Below are 20,262 nucleotides of genomic sequence, written 5' to 3'. Positions count from 1 at the left end.
TATGTATCAAAACACTCCAATGGTTCACATAAACCATTAGAGATGTTTTAAAAATAAGTAATTTTCAAGAATTTCTTGGATTTTGCATAATTATGCAAACATTTAGAAAGATTTCATTTTAATAATGTAGAGATAATATATATATACACACACAGAGGTTGCTGAAATATTAGGACTTGATATCTCACGACATTTCAAGGATGACACTGTTTCCCCAAGTCTGTCTTTTTTGTTAAGCTTCTGTTGTATTTTATAAAAACAAAACAGTTTAAAAACAGAACGAATGCCTGCAACTAAAGTGTCTTTAAATGAAACAGGACAGAAATGTAGCTATCAAGCCTGATACCAGCCATCAGGCCTAGGCCCAGAGTAGATTTTACTGATTTTTTTAATCAAGGTTAATTCTCGGATTCCAGACTCTTAAGTTTACATAGAGGATCTCTGTAAGTTTTTATAAACATCCTTAAAGGCAAGTTTATGCAACAGAACCAAGTCTCAGTCTGACCTCCCTGGCAATTAATTAGTCTAGAAGCATTTAAATAACGCAAGCTTGTAAGCATTTTAAAGAACGGCAGTTTACTAAACTATGCAGCCTGTTTACAAATGTACTCTCCAGGAGGAAAAAACAAAAGTTTCTGGTCACCCAAACACTCACATTCCCTAAAGCTGCATGCATTTTGTAGGTTGTTTCTGCATGAGTACATATTTATCTACTTTATGTACTGAACATACTACATCTACGACTCTGCTGTCAGCCCAGAGGAATGAAAGACCAACTTTGTAGCTACTGGTCCCACCTCCAAGTGAGGGCAAACTTCAGCTCTGGACTTGAAGATCAGAAAAAAACCACTTTGTCAGAGGAAGCGAAGGCCTCAGCTGCCTCGAGACTAATGTAGAGACTTTAGAAATCTGCCATCATTAGACAAAATACTTCATAGCATGCCCTATATAATTTCCAAATATAAATGAGGTGAACCAGCCTACTGTATGTAGAACTGGTCTGTTAGTTGTGGCTACAGCTGGTATGACTCACATCATACCCTGACTTAAAAAGGATTTTAAAACTGACCCATGCTCCACATATGTAAACTTCTGCTTTCCCCTCTCAAATTCTTCTCCATGATGGGGTAGAAAAAAAACAGACATTTTTGAGTTGGACAAACTACAGTCACAAGTGGGCAAAATATATCCAATTAAATGAGGCAGTGGAGATTCAAACTTTGGTGACCATCAACATTATTCACAAGCAAAGAAACATCAAGCACTTAACATCTATGAACAATTCTGCTGTAGCTTTAAGTTGCACTAGATGGAAAAACAGATGAAAAAATAAGTGTCTTGCTACTCAGAGGAAAAAAGGTAGATTGCAAACAGTACAATATGATGGCACAGCGAAGCATCCAACAACCTAGAAACTTTACCTCCACTGTATCTAAAAACTCTGTTTACAAATGGCCTCAAAAGGACTAAAGAGAAAGGACTGAAGAGTTCTGGTTTTCTCTTTAATGGAATAAGGGTTACCTGTTACTTTTTAATAAAAGAATGTTTGCAATCAAGATTGACTTGCATACAAAGCAAGCAAGTGAATATACCCTCTGTCTTCCTAAAGCGTGCCTTCTCCCAGGAGATAAAAGACCAAAGAACCCAGGATGTTCTGTAATGGACTTCCTGAAATGGCATTAATAAAATATGCATTACTGTAGTCTTGTGTGTATGTAGTCTTCTTTAAAAAAAAATTATGGTATTCAGAAACCTTATTTAGGCAATTAGATAAACACGGAAAGCAGACACAAATAGCTGTAGTGTCTTCTGTGCTAGACAGAAGTACATCGATTTGTAACATGTGATTTCTCTCACATTCTGGAAATGTAGTGCTTCTAAAAGGTATCTTCTTTGACGAAAACCAAAGCAACTAAACGAACTAGCTAAAGAAACTGACCTGAAGTCTAATTCTGAGACCAGAATCAAGCATGCAACAGTTCCTACCTAATTGTACTTTTGCTCTCATGAAACGGGAAAAGAGGTAAGTAGAGGGAAAATGCTTCATAAATGACATTTGTGAAAGACTAAGCAAGTTTTATTCATTAGCCTTCCTTAACCTTTCTGAAAAGGAAGCCTCTTTTATCATTATTAATGCTGCAACTTAAGATTCATATGATATTCTACAAATGCATAAAAGCACTCTTAATTTTTAACAGAAGCAGCACTTAATTAGCCTGTTCCATTCCACTTCTTTGTTTCAAAGGAAAAATCTTCCATTGAGCTCAAGTAAAATATATTGCTTGAGCTCTATTTCCCCAAACAAGGGTTAACTTTTTAATGTACGTTTGCTATAAATACTCTATGAGGCATGACACACTAAGGGCTATTCAGAGTTACGTACCAATCTGCAAGTTGTATTGCAGATTCTGTGACACTCTTCCCTGTTAAGGCAACTCTGAACTAATGCCTCAGCTTAATTATGTCTGTGGATAGGACTTTACAGGCAGACATACTAAGAATCTATTTTGGAAGAAAAATCATCCTGCATCGCTGCACTTTTTTGAAGAAATGGTTCTTGGCTCCATAGCCAAGGGCAAATTACAACCGGAAAAAACCCACACAGCACAATCTTCCACACAATGCTGCTCTGCAGTTTCAGATGGAGACAACTTAATCCAGTGTCAGTGCATACACTATCACGTACTATTAAGCACCTAAATTTCTACTCCAATTGATAGCATTATTCATACAGGAAAAAGCCTACACAGAATTTGTTAACTTCTAAAAGTCTTTTTCACTAACAGGAGTAAAAAATTTAAAATTAAAATGCTATATTAACATGTATCTAAATGGAATCTTTCGAGTTAATTGAATGAAGTCTGGTAGAGGAATTCTAGCTAAAGCATATGTGCGCTATAACTTCTGTGGGCTGGCTAGCAAGTGCCTGCATACAGAAGGAGGAACTTGCACACCAAATTTAAACCCCACTTTGTTCTGGTTGTATTAAATACAAATGTCTGGGTGACCCATTTGCAGTATCAACCTAAATACAAGCAAATAAAAAAGATAAAACAACGCTACTTGAGCAGAGCTGCGGTCTCACAGCTAGCGAGAGGAAAAAAAATCATGCTGTGCTGGCATAAGCTTTAGTTTTTACACAGCATATGAAAGCATTAGCAAAATTTTATAGAACATCTACAAGGTACCAAAATTTGACCAAAAACCCCACTGGAAGTTATGAAACAACAAGAAACAGGCAAATTGCTAACACACAGCTACTTATTTCTTCATGATGAAGACTAAACTGGCAACTCACATACTTTCTTATTCCTGCGAGACTGAGAAATCTGTGCTGGAAATGACAATTAAATACGACATTTTTACTTTTAAGTTCCTCCTGAGAAGCCTGTTAAGGTAACATCAGTAATTCAGACTGCTGATGTGAATTAGTATCAAACATTAAAGAAAAAAAAAAAACAACCCAAACTTCTAAATTTTATTACTCAAACATTTCAATTAATTCATGCTGAGAGGAAAGGGCAAAAATTATCCTTAAATACTTAGAAAGCACAGACACAAGACTTCAGATACTGAGGTATCTGAAACTGGAACACGAGTAAAGAGCTAACAAACAGTTAAAAAAAAAAAATAATCAACTACCTATATTAGTAAACGCAGAGTAGAGGCAATAAAATTTGTCTGTTATGTCAACACTATTAACCGTGAACCTAATTCTTAATTTTTTGGGGGCAGAAAAAAAAGAGAAGATTTTTAAATGAACATTTAAGCCTGTTCCTTCTACACAGATCACCTACAAGATATTTCTAGAACAAGCTTTCAGCAAAATTTCACATCGAAATTGATATTCCTGGTAGTCTCAGACCCTCCTTAAATTTAACACCTTAAATTGAGTGTTAAATAGGAAACTACGAGCAACAGTTTAAAAAATAAAACAACTTTGAATGATTTCATTAAACCTTAAGAAAATTGAGGTTGCCAAATAATACAAGTTATTTATGGTTAAGATGCCACACACTTGTTTTTAGAAAAGTAAGCCCCTTCCCCAGCGTAGTTGTAGATGAACTGTCACACTCAGTGTTTGAAATGCTTCTGTTAAAAAAGAAACACCTTACCACCATCTCATCCTATTTTAGCAAGCTCTATGAAGATATTTAACCTGACCATCTGTTAAAAAACCCTAGAAAATACATGCTGATTTATATGCCAGTAGAGGCATATACATATGTATTTTAAAGCACTTGTATATATTTTAAGGTAACTTTTTCTGTTACGGTAATAAAAGATGACTGTGCAAGAAGCAGAATTGTGCCATACGTTAAAGAACTAAATCGCAGCATACTGATGAATATAACCAGCAGCCAAGATTGATCAACAAAACCTGCTCTATCGGTTCTTGCAGAACACAAGAATCCCTTGTTTTGCGCAGTAGCAACTAAACAGAATTTAAATGCTCTACTCTGTGAATGTGTGGAACATAAGGTATCCTAACTGCAATGTATATGCATGTTCTGGTCTTTTCAGAAGGCTCTACAGAGTATTAAAGATCTTATATATACTGTTTGGGATGTCAATTTTCATTATCCTACTAAGACTTTATAAGGGAAAAACAGACTTTTAGAGGAACCTGGATTAAAGCCAACTAATATGACAAGTAAACAGATCACAGGTCATGCTATTCATGCTCTGCCACAGTAAAACAGTAGTTATCACACCTGAAACTTTAAATATTAATAGCCACTTCCATAAATTTGAGAAGTGTATATGAAGAACGAGCTGAAAAATTAGTTTTTTCTGTCTAGATTTTAGAAAGTTAGCTACTAACATCTGAATATATTTAACTGCATGCTGTATTACATTGTTGCCACATGAACAAATAACTACTGGCAGGTTTAAACAAGCAAGAGAGCAGGAAAAAGTACAGGGATAGTGTTTAAAACTTCAGAGAAAAACAGTCCCAACAGAAACCTGAACAGACTTACCATGGATTCTGTTCTTCCAACAACAGAAAACCACATTTTGATCTCCGGGACTACAGATCCTTGAAAGAAAAAAGACAGTTCTCCACTTCTCTTCCAGCCCTCAACAGCAGCTACGGCTCTAGTCTGCTGGATTTTCCAAGATACCCATCAAGATAACTCGGCGCTGGATGCTATGACACAGTGTAGCATTTATCAACACCAGCTATAACCAATACAATATTCAGGCTCTTACGTAATCACTTATGCCGTTCTGACTTCCATTTACTTTAGAGGCTTTATTAAACTTTGAAAACTGCTAGAAAAAACAAGAAGGGAGCCCTTTTTGTACAGAAGACAAAAACCCCTCCAAATTAAACAGGAAGTAATGTGCTGGCCCACAGATGGCTAAGAAGTCACATGCGAAAGCCCCCAAAAAGCGATATATTTTTAAAGTAAACTGCATGCACACGCTGCTTCCAAATCATCTGGATTTCATAAAAACTTAACCGCAATGTGGTTGGGAGTCAGGCAGCTTTTAACATCAAAACATCTTACAGGGTTAGAGCAACCAGATTCTGCACACAACCTCAAAAAGCAATACTGTTCCCAATGCCCGACCACTCCTACCAACTACATTTCCATACGCCTATTACAAAAGCTACTGCTAATAAAGCTACAGCAGTATTACTGGAAGAAAACATGCAACACCTACAAAAGGTTAGAACAACAAGTTACCTTTCTGGATCGCAGCTGAAGCTATACAATTTAACTTTAAATAAAAAGAAAAATCTGTGTAAAGTCTAAGAAATGTTGTTAGGTGTCTTCCCAATTTAAAAACCCCAAACACACACAACACTGTTTACAGTGCTCTGGCAGCTAACAGCTGTTTCATAACTAAACTTGTTCTCCCTGGTACGTTTGCATATAGCGTACATGCTTACTACACGGTTGCTGAAAGGGGCTGTCCTGCCTCAGAAAACACCCTTACAGCAAGGCGAGGGGAACTGGGCGATGCGCAGCATTTCTGCTCTCTCCGGCACTCCTGGCAGGCCTGTAAAGCTTCTATTTCACAGCTACTCTTATTTTATTTAATTAGAAGTCATGCACTTGAACATTTTACCTGTCATTAGGTGGAGAGAGAATCAAACAGAGGGTTCCCCAGGGACCTAACACTTTCATATACTCCTTGACTCACCGCCTTTGGTTTTGTTTTGTTTTTACATTAACGTCAACGTGGTTGCCATCACCTAGCATCACAAACTGAAACCATCTATCATAGGAATAAGCAGGTGCACAGCATTTCAACACAGGTTACGTCACTTCTCTGCTTGTATAACCTCAGCTTTAACTCCAATCATTTTGACTGCAGCAGAGGCAGCGTGACAATCACTTGGTAATTAACAACATTTGCTGTGGAAGGGGTACGTAAGGTATGGTATCGAATTCCCCTTTAAAGACTTCTAATTGGCACAGACTTTATTTATCTACAAACCCTTGCAAACTAATAAAAACTCAGAGAATTATCAAATGATAAATTTGTTACATGTTTCCTCAGAAATGAGCACGGATTCCTAGGAAAGCATAGATTTTTTGCAATGGGTAGAAGGAAGAAAAGCAGTCAGTAGGAACTACTTTTCTTTACAATCTCTGAGAATCTGCCCATTCCATACCTCTCTAGAATGTCACCAATCTACACTTTAACCAACTTCATCCAAAGCCAGTGACAAGTACAAGGAGCCCGTTAAGACTCAACAAGAAAGGCAGGTCAGCACTGACATGCAAAGGCATTCTCCCAGCACGCTACTGAGAGGAACTATTTTGTCACATCAGAGGGAAAAATCCCAACTGTTTTCCTAACCAAAGTGGAATAGTTTCAGGGTTGTCTTTCACTGGTTGGAGCAGGGCCACCTGTTGACCAGCCACTGCAGTTTCTTTTATTACAGCACTTCTGAAGCACTCTAGAAACCAGTAGTTTGATAAATGTAACTGGGTCAGCAATCAAACTGGGATCCTGTGGCAGCAGTAACTGTGTGTTTCTGAAGCTGAACATGCGTTTTCATTTATGCAGCTAGAAGGTACTTTCATATGAACATTTTACAGCCAACCTTTTACTACTAAGAAAGTTAGAAAAACCTAAATCTATTCTCACACTTGCCTCTCCCTCTCATCTCAGGTATTCTGTCCAGTTAATGTTTGGAAAGCTTTAACGAATAGTCTAATGGACCTCTTCCTCCATTTTCCTCAGGCAAAGGGAAAAAAACCCAAGAATTTTAATTTTTATGCTGGTAAAAGATGCATGACTTGAGATAGGTCAGAAAACTTATTAGTGAAAGTCAACAAAGATAGGAACAGAAAGAAAAAAATCTATCCACTATTGCTAGCTTTTCAGTGACACTCAATTCTCTAATCTGTTCTGCTCTGGCCAGATTGAGAAATGTAATGCCTGTGTATTCTTCCTTACTCTGTGTTTATGAAGCCTATTATGGGGAAAACATGCTATTAATTACTTACAATAAGCAACTTTGAACCCCTTGAAATAATCCCTTGAAGATAATCCTACCTAACTACCACAGCAACTTGTTTCAACACTTAATGCGAGACAATTCTTTCTATCCAATGAATATTCTGCTGACTTCAGATTAAGCAAAAGTTTCTATTCTACATACACTGAAACTAAAATAAAGATCTGCCTCTTGTTTATTTCAGTTCAAGATTTAAGACATAATCATTTTAAAATCAGAATTCAAAATCTGAGGCAGGCACACAGCAGCAAGATGAAATGCAATCACTGCCTGAACCAGTGAGTGTTTCTGCAACTGTGCTGAGATGAAGACTGCTGCTTCCATCATTATGTTCAAGAAATCATGAAACTGGTTAAATAACTTGGAAAAAAACTTTCTAATCAAGCTTACACACTGACCAGTAGCACTGTTACGTACTGCTAATGGAAGTTAAGAGTGTCAGCCTTTAAAACAATGTATAGAAGCCATCCAGCTCCAGTGAGAAAGGAAACTTCCCCCCGTTCTATCCTGCTTCTCTCTGCATAAGAAATCAGATTTCACAGTTTAAAGTGAAAAAAAAAATAAAAAATTCCACTACACATTTTGAAACATCCAACAGAAATGCAGATGGCAGAAGTCTGATACATATTTAATCTAGCGTATCTCAAGGTCTAGTATTTGCTTCTCAAATTATTAACCCACTCCGCCAAAATAAGAGCAGAATATTGAGTCACATTTTTCAGATCCTGAACAGTTTCCTCAATAACTGCTGATTGTTAGCAACATACACCTGACACCTACTATTCCTCTACAGATGTCAGAAATAAATCTTAAAAGCTGATACCATGCAAGATTACCATTTCAAGAACAGACTAGGAAATGAGCAAAGTTGTAGAAAAAAACCAGTGCTGTTTAGAAGCAATTAAGTATGCGAGATAACTTAAAAGCAGTAAAACAATCATGTTTTCAGCCCACGCACTAAGTGCCACGGAAGAGTACAGCATTCTGAAGTTTCATGTAGTAGACAGTGAACAGACGTTAGGAAAGACTTGTTCTATCTGTTGCACACCACATAATTACAACAAAGACTTTTGGATATCACCATTGCATAATTTATAACAAGCTTAAAACTTCAAGATTATGTCTGCTATGTGACCCAGTTAATAAAGCAAAACCAACCAACTAGTGGAGTCCTCCATCTGGTGGCTGGAGTTGTATGTGCATTCTATATATCACTATCTAGTGCTACTAAGAGCAGCATACACCCACAATTTCGGTAAGTCAGGGCAGGAGGTATGCCCTCCTTCACCAAGCTACTTAATATGCTGTAGCCCTCTACTATAAAGAAATAAAACTGAAGTCATACATGCTTCTGCACACCGTGCAAAAGATAAGGTATTGTCTTCATAGCAGAAAGTGTAAAAACTTTAATGTATATATTTGAGTTATTTTTATTCATTAAATTAAAAAAAAATAACACCACATTTTATTCTTTATATTTACTGCTTTTCTTTCCCAGATACTGCTGCTACTTTTCAGCAGAAGCCTGTTTATTAATTTCATTTCATAACAATGCCAATATTTGGCTCTGAAGAATGAGTAAACCTGTAGCAGAGGTTTAAACTTAAATGTCAGAAACAACTACATACATGTTACGTTTCCTCTTATATTGATCACATCTGTGCATTTTACAGAAATGTTCCCCAGCCACAATAAAAGTATGATCAACACGATGTGCACAACAAACTTAAGGGAAATAGATTTTTCCATTAACGTTTTCCACAGTAGGTTGATTAAAAAAAAAAATAATCTTTTTTCAATAACACACAAACTGACTTCCATACCTTGGCAGCAACAATGCTCAGGCCCATTCCATTTTGTTTTTTCAGTGTTACAGTAATAATTTCAGGTTCTTTCCTCAAAGGCTGAGCCTATCAAACAGGGAAGGAGAAAGAAAAAAAAATACAAAAGTTCATATTCACTGCCAGGCTAGGAAGATTAACTATTTTGCACAGTAATCTACAATCAAAACTAAGTTGTTAGTGCAGCACCAGATCTCACACCCTAAATAATACGTCTGGTACTTCATTTCAAAGGTAGATTGTCTACCATTTGATTAATATGGATTCACATTATCAAATACTACACCTGTGTTATGAATACTGCCGAAGCTTTGAAGTCTACCCATTGTTTCTTCTTCTCTAATTCAGTAAACAGATTATTAATGAGTCACAATTTGAAATCTAACAGGCCTATAAAACTGTAGTAACTTTTAATGAAAACTGAAGCTCAGACTCAGTAGGCCCCTATTAGAAAGCTGAGGGTGATCTACATGGAGCTCAGTTTTTAGTGCTGAGTTAAAGCTTTGAAAGAAAGTGCCAGTAATTTTCTCTTCTGAAAACTCTGTAACTCGAATATAGCCTGAGCCCCTAAAAGTGTTCAGTAATTTTTTTATATCTTTGCAACATTGCCAATTACCTCAAAAAGTTGCCATCATGGTCTTCATTAGCTGAAGCACGCAAGTTAGAGTACCCTAGCTTGTATTCACATTAAAACCTGCTAACTGCAAGTTCCACAAGACTCATGACAAAGTAAAAATATAAGCAAAGAAATTAATTAAAAAAAAAGATTAACACTTTTTGATTAAGTTCAAGTATTAGAAAAGCAAGTAGTTTTTAAGCTAGGAGTATTCTAGCACTCCTGTGCCAAGATTGTCAGAAGAACAGAATCTGTTCCTACTTTATTTAGGATTTTTTTCCCATTAATTTGAACAAAAACATTATTAAACTAATTCAGCAAAAAACCATATACACTGGAAAAGGTAAGCCATGAGGAACATAACTTTACCAGTAGTCTATACTGAATTTCTCTCTTGGTCTAAGAATAAAAAAAAAAATTCAGTGAAAATTTGAGGAGGACTGCCTAGCCTGGGCATAGTTACCTCATACTGAAGTGAAATCTTTCTTTAACAAGTATAATGAAAAGCAAAACTAAAGAATTTTTCCTGAAAACCTAGCAGAAAAAAGTACCAGATTACAACTTATTACCAAACATTTAGTTGGGAAATGCCACTTATAAATAAAAGCAGCCTGCAGCTCCATTCGCATTACAAGTTATTTACAGATGCATGTCCATATATGTTTTTGCCTGTGTTTAAAAGTAAATCTTCACTGTTTACCCCCAGGGTGGGGGAACTTGACAAAGTCTCCTTATATGAGAATTATACCATGCCACAGCCTAGAAAAACATTGACGTACAAAAATCTGCAAATAGTTCCATAAATTCACCAAATCACTGATGAACTACATGTTGAATGATGAGGCCTGTTCTTCCTAAGAAGGACTAAAACTCATCGCGTATAACACAATGGCTTGCCATGGTACCAGTTTTGACAATTATTCACTGAATCAATACTTACTAGCTCAGCATTCTCATGTGACAAGTGACTTTCATAGTCTGCACCCTCAAAGTATATCGTCCATGTGCCTGGTGACCGTGGATGTGGTGTTAGTCTACAAAAACCTAAAAGAGAAAGCAGCATCAACGTAGTCACAGTATTTTCTCAACAGACTGATTAAACTCAAATAGCCTGTCACAAGGAAATACAGAACAGCATTATTTATCTTTTTATATTAATTAGTATGTTGAATCTTGCATCTTAGATGCCATTATGTGCTTCACTGCAATTTTATGGTATCTACAAAATCCTACAGTTCTATTCTACTTATGCAGAATGTTGCTTGTACCAACCAGACTCAAAAGAGACATGAGACACCAAGTCACCTTTTAGAATACAAACCACCAGAACTCTGAATAAGATAGCACCACAGAAATCTTCTGCTTTGCAGAGAACCTAGCTAACCAGTCTCAGCATAGATTTGGCAGAGGTGAAGCTTCACCTGGATTCATTACTTTTTTTAATTGCAACTATGCAGTTAGAAGTTGAGGTTTGATTTGTTTTTTGTTAATCGAGCAATTCCTAGAATTTGGAAAAAAGGAGCCACAGCAACTGAGAGGTATCCAACATTGCCTCCTAAATCAGGGACAGTGAGAATCCACATCACAGTCAAACTATGAAATCACTCCATCCAAATAGATGAGATCCTGCTCCTCACAAAGACCATCCTTCAGCAATTCAGTTTACACTGATTTACTACAAACCAGTCCCTCAACATAATTTTAAGGATACCTAAAATTAAAATTTTGAATGTATGCATTAAATAGGCCTTACTTGTAATAACTATACAGACATTCATATGGCAAATATATTATACTTACTAATTAAAGAATTTATTCTACTAGTCATCTTTAGTCTCAAGACTACATCCTCTATAACTCACTGTACTTTCAAAACAGTTTCCTACTATTTTTTTTTTAAATGCAAGAATACGGCTTTTCTATAAACTAAGTTGAAAACAGTAAGTGGAAAACTTCACTGTAGGACACAGTAAGTCTGCTTTGTTGATAGCCTCCTTTGGTGTCCTACCTACCATGGTATTCCTGTGGAAATTTTTAAAAAACTGCTTTTTAAGCAGGAAGTTCTTGACAAATTATGTAATAAAAAGGCTTCTAATAAAATTGAATAGCACAAGGTAAGGTTCATAACTTGTTCATTCACTGTAAATGCTCTGGGAGACCCCCTGCTTTACTTTCTCAAGTTTAGGTCACTCATCTGAAATTTTCTTGGACTACAAATGTCCAAACAATACATTCTCACATTGAAGAACCATCTTAAGTTCGTGGCTTTTTTAATGTTATATGGAAGCAGCTGATGAGTAAAAGAAGTGATGTAACTATTTAACTTACATTAGCTTTAAAAGTAATAGACTGTGCAATTGTTGAAGTACTACAAAATTTACAAAATTTGCAAAGGCAAAACCAAGTTTCAGTAGGCACTAGTAAATTAGCACTGCTTATTTAGAACCATTAAAGTGAATGAAAGGGACAAGGAGAATAGGTAAGGATTAAGAAATCCTGCTTACTTTTTATGGGTTGCAAAAGTAAACACTTGAAAAACACACTCTAAAATATTGAAACACATGTAAAGAAAGTGGTTTACATTTAACTAAAATACATTTTGCATTCTGTGTTCACTATACCAAAAAGAAGATTGCTGTAAAACAACAGAACTAACCTCTCTGACAGAGTGGATCTAAAAATTCCTGTAAACCACTTGGAACGTTTCTGACAACATCGCAGGAATAGCCATCTTCTGGTAAAAGAAAAGGTAGCTGCAAGTCTGGATCCTCTTCCAGTTGGACTTCTCGGCCATCGCTGCGAGCAAGTTCATCAGCCGTATTTTCTGCAACAGTTACTACATTCTCTATCAATTCCTGCACAGAAAGCAGAAAGACATTGTTACTATAAAGGGATAATTTTCATTAACAAAAAAACCTAATATTAAGAAAATACTAAGACTGCAAGAAAAAGGAATTTGGAAAAATAAATTACCAGATATAAAACTTCTTTGGCTCCGCCATGTACAGTCAGTATACTGCATGGCTTTATTTGATTAAATCCCATAGATTATGTAGTTAGGGGATATAACAGAAGCATTTATTTTTACTTCAATATTTTCAAAACTTATGGTGCATGTTTTTACTTGTTACCAGAGCTGTATTTAAAAATATATAGCAGAGAATATGGCGTGTGCAGAGGTGGAATCACAGGCAGCTTTAAAATTTTGACACTTGGTTGAGTGTATATATACTTCTGTAAGACTAAATATATAGAAAGGAAACAGAAAACTTGTGTAAAACAGGATTTTCAGCTCCATCAGGACACATACACCCACGGAGAACTGATGGCATATAGAGCTCCCTAGTTTGGAAGTTTTATAGAACTAAGTTAATTCTACATTTCCTGGGAGCTCAGTATAATGTGAAGGATCCCTTAAGGTAGATACCTATTTTTTTAAATAACACTGCAGAAGCACGCAACACAAGAGCAGGATCACTCAAGGTGCGGCAGAGATCTTTTACAGTTTTACATTTGGTGCCCAACCGTTCTGCTTAATATCACAAAAAGTCCTGTGAAACCAGTGAACTTTTAACAACGTAGCTACTGTAGTTGCATGGAGCACACAGCAGTCTTCCTTCTACATTTTAGAGAGATTTGTAAGGTTTCAGTAGGATTATCTGTTACTAGAGTGTATGAACTGAGGAAAATTAATTCAGAAGTCAATAAATCAAATGCCTAACAACTCTGCAAAAAGTAAAGGTCCAAGCAGCACTTTGTGTTTCTACATTCTTCTATTTATCCCAGATTACTCAAAAGAGTGTACAGTGAAAAGGCTCTTATCTCTCCTCAAGCAGTTCCTCCATTTTTCTGTTACCTTGTATGCCTTAGGCTGGCCTACGTTTTAGCATGAAAGTATTCTGTTGTTTAGTGAAATTTAAAAAACAAAAAAAAAAAGTTACTGGCAGCTTTTTAAAAGGCATGTAAGTAGTAATTCTCTGAGCACTCAGTCTCTTCCAAGTTGCATGCTCTGCCTTAGGAACCAAGAAATCACCCCAGGTTTGACTCATCGCTATTTTTGAACGAGCAGGCAGCTTCAATACTTAAAAGTATCTGTACCTCTAGTTAACCAGCATTCTTTCTGGAAGGGAACTCAGCCCAGAGATGTGTGATTTTGCTGGCATCAAGACAGAATTACTGTCTTAATGATTTATCTGAAGCTGCTACAAGTATTACATACAGATTCCTTTACTACAAGAATTTCTTTTACTGAAGATTCAGATGTGATTTCCAGTCTCTTTCTACAGCTTCTACTTGGCTCCCAAGACCAGCTTAACAGTTTGGTCTTAATCTCACCCCAGTTACACTAACATGCAACTCAGAATCTGTAAGCCTGATACAACAGGTTTATTACTGGAGCACAATGCAGAACACAGTTGAGACAAAACCACATATAAGTGTTCTCATCTGAATATTCAGTTTCAGCAAATTTCCTGGGAGAAGTCAAAGGCAGCCTTTTTTTAGAAGGGCCTTCCTTGAGAAGGGCCTTTTTACCATAAATGCTGCTCATTTTAAAAGAATTACATCAAACTAAAGTATGTAGAAGTAAATAAATTTATATTCTTTTGAACAAATTCCAAGCCTTGAAATTTTTCAGATTTGGCAGCAGTAAGTCAGAGTTTGAGTGTACAAGTCTTTCATAGCAAGGAGCAAAGAAGTCCCAGATACCACTTCTCCACAAGAGGACAAGTTAGCCACATTGTAATCCTCCCTCTGACACAAAAATGATGACCTGCCAAATCTAGCCCTATATTTCCTTAGAGGTTCCTAAAGAACAATCATAATAAACTATGGAACCTATGAGTAAACAGGAAATAGAAGGTATGTTCTTAAGAGAATCACAGAATAGCAAGGGTTGGAAGGGACCTCGGGAGATCATCTAGTCCAACCCTCCTGCTAAAGCAGGTTCACCTAGAGCAGGTTGCACAGGACATGGTCCAGGTAGGCTTTGAGTATCTCCAGAGAAGGAGACTCCACAACCCCCCTGGGCAGCCTGTTCCAGCGCTCTGTCACCCTCAAAGTACAGAAGTTCTTCCTCATGTTCAACTGAAACCTCTTATGCTTCAGTTTGTGCCCACTGCCCCTTGTCCTGTCGCTGGGCACCACTGAGAAGAGTCTGGCTCTGTCCTCGTGACATCCACCCTTATGATATTTGTATATGTTGATGAGATCCCCTCTCAGTCTTCTCTTCTTCAGGGCTAAACAAGCCCAGCTCCCTCAGCCTTTGCTCATAGAGATGTTCCAGTCCCCTGATCATCTTTGTTGCCCTCCTCTGGACTCTCTAAGAGTTCCTCATCTTTCTTGAACTGGGGAGCCCAGAACTGGACACAGTACTCCAAATACAGTACTTCAGCAAAAGACTTTTTGGTTTGATACCCAATATATAAAAATATATCCAATCTACGAGTTCCCCCTAACAACTTTAGGACCATTGTATTAGAACCTTTGATTTAATGAACAGAGGTATTAAAATTTATTTAAAAATACTTTGTAAACAATGCATTCAGTTATACAGTTGCATTCAGATATGATGATTATCTTCACCTTTTAAGATTTTTTAGATCAGTCAACTATCCTGTAATCAGGGTTTACCTTAAGAGTTTTCATCCACATATGATTACAACTCTGCAAGGAACACAAAACCCCTTTTGACTTTTGCCAAAAAGATGTTTCCCATGGATAAAACTTAGAATTGTCAGTCTTAAATATCAAGATAAAAACCAGTTCTGAAAACAACTTACATATACAACCACATATGTGTTCCATGTATCAATCTGTCCACTGTTTATATGAAGAGATTCAAGATTCATGGATTTTTGCATCCCACATACAAAAAAAGTTTAGTGTTCCTGCTTCTTTCATTTGATTTCTATAGTCAAAATTTCAATCTTTGCTCCTTGTGGTTACGCATAGAACTAGCTTTCGGGAGTGCTCTGTGCACCTCTCCTCTACCAACTTACTGGATTTCATCCACAAATGGTGTAAGATGCAGTGACACCTCTCTGAGTATGCTCAACGTGCAGCGTGTTACCTTACATTCCAACTTGGTGTAAGAGAGATTTTTAGTAATGTCCTGCTCGAGTTGCAGTGAAGTACACCCACCCAAGTTGGCGGCCAGAACTTATTGTATGGGGAGCAGATTGCCCACTCTGACTCCTTGTAACAAATCCAACCCAATCAACAGTAAGATAGCCGTTTTCAGCCAGTGTTTTTACTTTAAGTCTATACTCCTCAGGTATTTTAAGCAGCACAGTAAGTGATAGAAGAGACTTACTGTTGGGATGAGTGGTTCATCTGGAGCACAGTGATAATTCTGCAACAAAGCTTGTAACTGCAGAGAATTCAGCTTAAAGCAAGTACTGTTAATATTTGGAACATCTGCATTTGAATATTTGTCCATAGTAAGCAATGTGGTTGCCTAGGAGAGAAAAAAAAAACCAGTCACCAGAGACAAATCCAAACCAAAATGAAATCTTAAGCCTTTTTTCTGAGTTTTCTTTAGATGGGAGCTCAGAAAAGACAAAGCAAGAAACCAGATTTGTTACATAAGCAACATAAATATCCTCAAAATAACCACTAAATCTATGTCCTGTACCTACAAGATGAATTAATACTAAACCTATCATAAATGAGGCATATCAATTTTTCAGCTACTCTTCTTGTCTCCGTTCAGCATAGTTATAACTCAGCCTTAGAAACAAATTGAACAGCATGCTGGCTAAAATAACTTATTATTAATTTCACTTGTAACTTAAATAATAATGAGGTTGAAAACATGTTTTGTGTCTTTGCATTCTACTTCAGTGTTCCAGGATCGATTCACACAAACTACACTTGTTCACATGCTGATCTCCAGGAACACAGAATATATAAATATTGTCTTTGAATATACAATTATCTGAGAAGTGTTAATCAGAAATACACACTCACCTGCACTATTCTGCTCAGGTGGCAATCAGCAGCCAATTCCAAACCCTGTTTTTCTGCCCAGGCTTCAATATGGCCCAACTGCTGACGAACAATAGCTCCCCAATAATGTGAACATAACCCTGAATCTGGGGCTGTAACTAATCTGTTAAAAAGCCACATGTTGATAAAATGAAACAGCTGGGAGAAGAGCTGTATAGTCAGAGCAGCATTCACTCTACATCTTCGCAAGAGGGACATAGCTCCAGTCAATGTATGCAGCACATCATCTACAGAGATGAAACAAAAAGTAAATCACACTCACATACTGCAATGTACAACCGGTTTAGGCCATAAATAATAATACAGAGACACCTAACCCAGATTAGTGAATGCTTGGTGGAACCTACATGTCTAAGTTATAGAGACTTTCAGAAATAAATTTACTGCTTCATGGTTTTCAAGATGGAACAACATTAACCTGATTGCTGCATACCTGATAGCTGTTTTTTAACTCCTGAAATGAAAATAAATGCTTTTGGGGAAACATTTAGCATACAAGTGTATCACTGGTTATATATGACACTTAAATAATGTCTTCATCACTTGAGTAAACTCATTTTTCTGTTATTTTAGTAACAAGTTAAAACCTTTATATTCTACTCTTTCAAATGCATATTGCAATTATTCCATAGCTCCTTGCAGTTAAATATCAAACTATATTAAAAAATTTCAGCAAAAACTTATTTGCATTGCATGATGTACTTAAACTGCAGAATGCATCTCGTGTTTACACATTAGTTTTTTTAAGGTATTATACAAATTTCCTTTTGCCCATTAGTTCACTGCAGTATTACATAAGAAGCAATAGGGTCTTCCTGTTAGCTTCACCAAGAGCAAACATCCTTATATGCTATATGAATGCAAGTAGAACATTTATCTCCAAGCCTTCTTTTAAGGCAATAGTTTAATTTGGTGGTCGCTTCAATAGAGATTTCAGAAAAATTCCTTTAGCATTGAAACACAGGATTGTGACTGAAAAAAATTATCCATGTGCTAATGATAGAAATCTATAAAGCAGCTCAAAAATAACCGAAATAATGAACATTGTCTGCCTTTATTCCAATGTCTGTTTGCTACTTTTTTCAGGGTTTGTGTCCCAGAAAGTTCTCTCTCTTACAGCACAGGGCACTAAAAAAAAGCAGTACATCTTTATATTCTTTCTTCAATGCTCAACACAGGAAAAAAAGCAATTGCAGCAAGCTTAATACCCAAAAGACCAGGAAGTATATATGAATTTTGTATAAATACTCTTCGTAGTTGCACAGAATGACTGTACTTAATAGCTCTGCAGATCATCTTTACCTCAATTATTCAGAATGTCGCTATCTTAACTCTTCCTAACCTTTTATCCCCAGTTAATCCCTTCAAATGTGAGGATTTTTTACATTTTCCATTTTCTCCTTTAGTCATCAGGCTACATAATGTAGGAGGCTCTCACACCTTCCCCATGAAAAGCACAACGGGGAGTCCTGTCTCAGGGGCCTGTGCATGAATGTGTTCAGCCGGGCAATTCTAAGCACAGCCACTGAGCCAGGCTTAGAGACGTAGTAGGACAGCGCACATGACCAGAATGCTCTCATGGACAGAACAGCCCAGGAAGGCTGACACTGCTGCAAAGCACTACCATATTTAAAGTATCATGGCAGGAATATACAAGGCAAGTCAGCTTAACCTTAGTACCTGGGAGGTACTTGGTCAGATTCTCCCATAGCATCCTTATAGTGAAACTGCTGAGATAAGGACTGGATAAGCGATGATACTGTAGGTAGAGAATTGGCTGGACCACTGGACTTGGTGGATTTGTGGGTATGAAGTCCAGCTGGCAGTCAGCTGTTAGTGGCTTCCCTCATAGATTGAGGCTGGGACTGATACTGTTTAATGACTTTATTAATGACCCGAGTGATTGGATAGAGTGCATTCTCAGCAAATTCAGAGATGATACCAAGCTGGGGGGAAATACTGATACACTGAAGGGCAGCAGTATTTTTCAGAAGGGCCTCAGTAGGCTGGAGGGGCTCACAGGGAATTCATAAAGTTCAAAGGCAACTGCCAAGTCCTGCATATGGGAAGGAATAAGCCTGTGCAACAGTCTAAGCTGGATGCCACCTGGATAGAAAGCAGCCCTGCTGACAATGTTGTAGAGATGCTAGTAAATATCACGTTGAATGTGATTAAGCAGCGTGTCCTTGCTTGAAAGGTAGCCAGCTGCATACTAAGCTGTTAAATTAGCAGCAGTGAAGCTAGCAAAAGGAAGGGAAGCAATCCCTCCTGTGAATTCAGCATTTGTGAGACTGCATATGGAGAGTAGCATTCAGTTTTAGACTCCCCAGCACAATGAAGGTATCAATTTAATGGAGCGAATTCAGCAGAGAGCCACCAAGATGATTAGGTGGCTGAAGAAAAGGACATAAAAGAGGGACAGAGATTTATTTCTGTCTTCATCTACCTAACGGAGGGTTCAGAGCAAGATCCCAAAGGTACACAGTGATAGCACAGAACAACAGACAAACCAACACAAAAACTGCAACACGGGAAATTCCAATTAGGTGCAGGAAACATGTTTTCACCATGAGGGTGGTCGAACATTGGAACAGGTTACTCGACAATGTTGTGGCATCTCCATCCCTCAGCGGAGATTCAAAACCCAACTGGGCAATACTCTGAACAACCTGATCCAGTTGCACCTGCCTGGACCCTGGATTAAGATGACATCCAGAGGTTTCCCTCCAAACTAAATTATTCCGTGATTTTTAAATCCAATACAGATCATTTGAATGTTATTACTGTCCTTTCTTATCATCCCTACAAATTAATCCAAACAATTCTCAGGGGTTAGGGCAACTTGTAAATGTCACATCACTGTTAAGAAAAATTCTATTTATTACTAATTAATTGTATGGTTTAGAAGACACAAGAAAAGATCAAGTAGTCTTACCTATTTTAGGCCTCTGAGGATTATTTTCCTCTGGATCATCAAGGAATGCTGTCATGTAGTTATTGAGCTCTGATTGCAGACAATGAACTAGGTACCTGGGAGGGAGAGGGAAAAAAAGAAATTAAAAAATCCTGTATGTGTTCATTATGAATGCTTCAAAGGAAGAGAGATCTATCAAATTACAAGATTCCTGAAATCACAGTGTTATGTATGTGGCTACAGGGAACCAAATAACACTTTTTGAAAGGCCAGAGAGACCGGTTTTCCCATACTTTTTCTGGAAATGTTAGAAAAAGAATTAGGTTGTCAGAACAACCTAATTAGGGAACAAACACAGCCACTTAAATGCAATATGGCTACCACACTTGCAAGAGAAGTT

The 20,262-nt window shown here is 37.2% G+C and overlaps 1 protein-coding gene across 3 annotated transcripts in view; it reads right to left on the bottom strand.

The window, feature by feature from the left end:
- AFDN (afadin, adherens junction formation factor) overlaps window positions 1-20,262 on the bottom strand; it is a 91,320-nt gene that overhangs the window by 32,063 nt on the left and 38,995 nt on the right. For all 3 annotated transcript variants that reach the window (XM_035889635.1, XM_009633989.2, XM_009633988.2), the window contains 6 exons: window positions 19,884-19,978; window positions 16,910-17,175; window positions 16,254-16,397; window positions 12,597-12,795; window positions 10,881-10,984; window positions 9,307-9,393 (listed from right to left, as the gene is read on the bottom strand). In XM_035889635.1, coding sequence (XP_035745528.1) covers window positions 9,307-9,393; window positions 10,881-10,984; window positions 12,597-12,795; window positions 16,254-16,397; window positions 16,910-17,175; window positions 19,884-19,978 — 895 coding nt within the window. The remainder of the gene's footprint in view (window positions 1-9,306; window positions 9,394-10,880; window positions 10,985-12,596; window positions 12,796-16,253; window positions 16,398-16,909; window positions 17,176-19,883; window positions 19,979-20,262) is intronic.

This window comes from Egretta garzetta, unplaced genomic scaffold (genome assembly GCF_000687185.1).
Source record: "Egretta garzetta isolate BGI_Z169 unplaced genomic scaffold, ASM68718v1 scaffold122, whole genome shotgun sequence".
Classification (NCBI taxonomy): domain Eukaryota; kingdom Metazoa; phylum Chordata; class Aves; order Pelecaniformes; family Ardeidae; genus Egretta; species Egretta garzetta.
Note: the sequence above shows the minus strand (reverse complement) of the source record. Positions and strands in the feature narration are given on the sequence as shown.